Raw genomic sequence first — 2,267 nt, forward strand, 5'->3', positions numbered from 1 at the left:
TTCTCTGGTGGCTGAACACAGCCAGCACATGAGGGGAGGGGAATGTGTGGGATCAGGGCACTGCTTTGGGGCCATGTTGAGAATTCTGGTGGATTAAAAGACAAACATCAGGTGCTGATCCCAAGAGAAGAAGAATAAAAGGGGACATGGAAAAGTGTTGGTGGAAAAGTCCAGAAATGGAACTCTGTGTGTGCAGCCTCATTTTCTCCTTCAGTGCCCACAGGAAAGGGGGCAAAAAGTGGGGTTTGGGAGCCCAGAACTGTTCGGTAGGAAATTGGGGATTGAGGGGAGAGTAGGAAAGTGGGAGGAACAGGGAGAAGGGTGGAAAAGGGAGGGTGGTCTGGCAAGTCTGATTGTCTCATGGGGGTCTTTGGGCACACGGGACTTGGAAAGGGGGGTGGCCCCCCTGAGCTCCCAGCTTACTGTGGGGTGCTGGGGGTTGCTGGATCCAATCTCAGCCTTGGATCATACCAACACTTTCAGTTTAGAGGAATTACAGATGTGACCTGAAGCACTTTTGTCCCCAGTTTTTAATGATGGCAAATCAGATCTATTGATAGAAATGAATTTACTTAGGGTTACAAATGATCAGACACTACATCTTCATCAGAATTATTTACTGCACAAAATACACACTAAAACTACTCCTAGTACAGGATAAGATAGGATGGTGCTCAAGCAATTGTTGAAGCGATTCTACTAGACCTGGCAAAACCCAATAATTCTTAATTAGAGATGGATGGAACTCCCCCAGACCAACGCTCAGGGGGAGATCTCTGCTCTCAACCTCCAGAAGTGACCTTGGGGGGGTCCCCAGCCAAGGCAGGAATCTCCACACACACACCCCCTGGAAGGTTCTGTTGGAAGAACCTGCCCCTGGGAAAGGGGACTGGCCCTTTGTGGTCGAAAGGGATGGACTGACAGTCACTGGACTCCAGGGGTTGCCTCACAATCAGGGGCTTCATTTGAGGTGGAAGCAGAGGTCGAAGCTCTTCCTGCAGTCAGGGCACTGGTAGGGCTTCCCTTACTGGTGGGTCCGTTGGTGTTTGGTCAAGGTAGAGCTGTGGGGGAAGCTCTTCCCACACTCCCCACACTTGTAGGGCCTCTCTCCAGTGTGGATGCGCCGGTGGGTGATGAGGTGGTAGTTGTACTTGAAGCCCTTCCCGCAGTCGGTGCAGCGGAAGGGCCTCTCATCCGTGTGCGTCCGCTCGTGCCTGTAGAGATGTGAGCTGGTCTTAAACCTCTTCCCACATTCCAAGCACTTGTGAGGCTGTTCCCTGGTGTGGATGAGCTGGTGGGTGTGGAGGTTGGAGCTGTCCCTGAAGCTCTTCCCACATTCCCCACACGTGTAGGGCTGTTCCCCGCTGTGGATGAGCTGGTGTCGGATCAGGTTGGAGCTGTCAGTGAAGCTCTTCCCACAATCATTACACACGTAGGGCCGTTTCCCAGTGTGGACACGCTGGTGTTTGGTCAGGTGGAAGCTCTGGTTGAAGCTCTTCCCACATTCCTCACACGCATAGGGACGTGCCCCAGTGTGGATCTGCTGGTGTCGGATCAGGTGAGAGCTGTTCTTGAAGCTCTTCCCACATTCCAAACACCTGAAGGGCTTCTCCCTGCTGGGAGGCTGCTCAGGGACCACCAGCTCAGAGCTTCCCCTCAAGCTCCAGCCACCTTCCCGGCACAGGCTGGCTCTTTCCTCCTCAGAGCACCCTGGGATGGCTTTGGAGCCCCTCCTGCGGGGGGATCTCCAGCCCTTTTCCTCCCCGCTGCCTTCCTGCGCCGGGGAGCCCTTCAAAACGGCCTCTCCCACCAGGGTCTCACGGGGGGATTTGTCCTCCGGGCTCTCCGGCCTCAGCTCAGGGCCTGGGGCAGGAAGCAAGAAGGACAGGGAGGGGATTTGCCTCCGGCCCACAGGGAAGGCCAAGGACATCCCCCCAACTCCGCCCCCGGCAGGACAGCGGCGCCAGCGGGGTTGTCCTGCAGCCGGGGCCATGCTCGGCTGACAGAGCCAGCACAACACCCGCCCAAAGGGACACTGACTTCCTCCTCACCTGCCTGGGGGGCCCAAGGCATCTTCCTCTTCCTCACAGCCTCCTCCTCCATCCGCCCAAGCTTTGGGAAGGACAAATCCTGATGGGGGGGAAACAAGGGCTGAGTGCGTTGGCTTGGGGGTTCCTCCTGCCCAAGTCCACCTCTAGAACTCACCGGGCATCCTGTGACCATAGAAACCTCCAAAACACCAAGATTTAGCCCAGAAAAACCCAAAC

The 2,267-nt window shown here is 55.8% G+C and overlaps 1 protein-coding gene across 1 annotated transcript; it reads right to left on the reverse strand.

Annotated features, from left to right (window-relative positions):
* Positions 1–908: 908 nt before the first annotated feature.
* On the reverse strand, positions 909–1,930 carry LOC120322505 (zinc finger protein 239-like). Its single transcript, XM_039377964.1, has 3 exons — positions 1,922–1,930; positions 1,857–1,863; positions 909–1,743 (listed from the first exon to the last, which is right to left on the reverse strand). The coding sequence occupies exons 1-3, from the start codon at positions 1,928–1,930 to the stop codon at positions 1,025–1,027; spliced, it is 735 nt and encodes a 244-aa protein (XP_039233898.1). The 3' UTR covers positions 909–1,024.
* Between the last annotated feature and the right edge of the window lie 337 nt (positions 1,931–2,267).

The sequence above is a fragment of the Pipra filicauda genome, unplaced genomic scaffold, assembly GCF_003945595.2.
Source record: "Pipra filicauda isolate LSUMZ 115617 unplaced genomic scaffold, ASM394559v2 scaffold982_size63421_pilon, whole genome shotgun sequence".
Taxonomy (NCBI): domain Eukaryota; kingdom Metazoa; phylum Chordata; class Aves; order Passeriformes; family Pipridae; genus Pipra; species Pipra filicauda.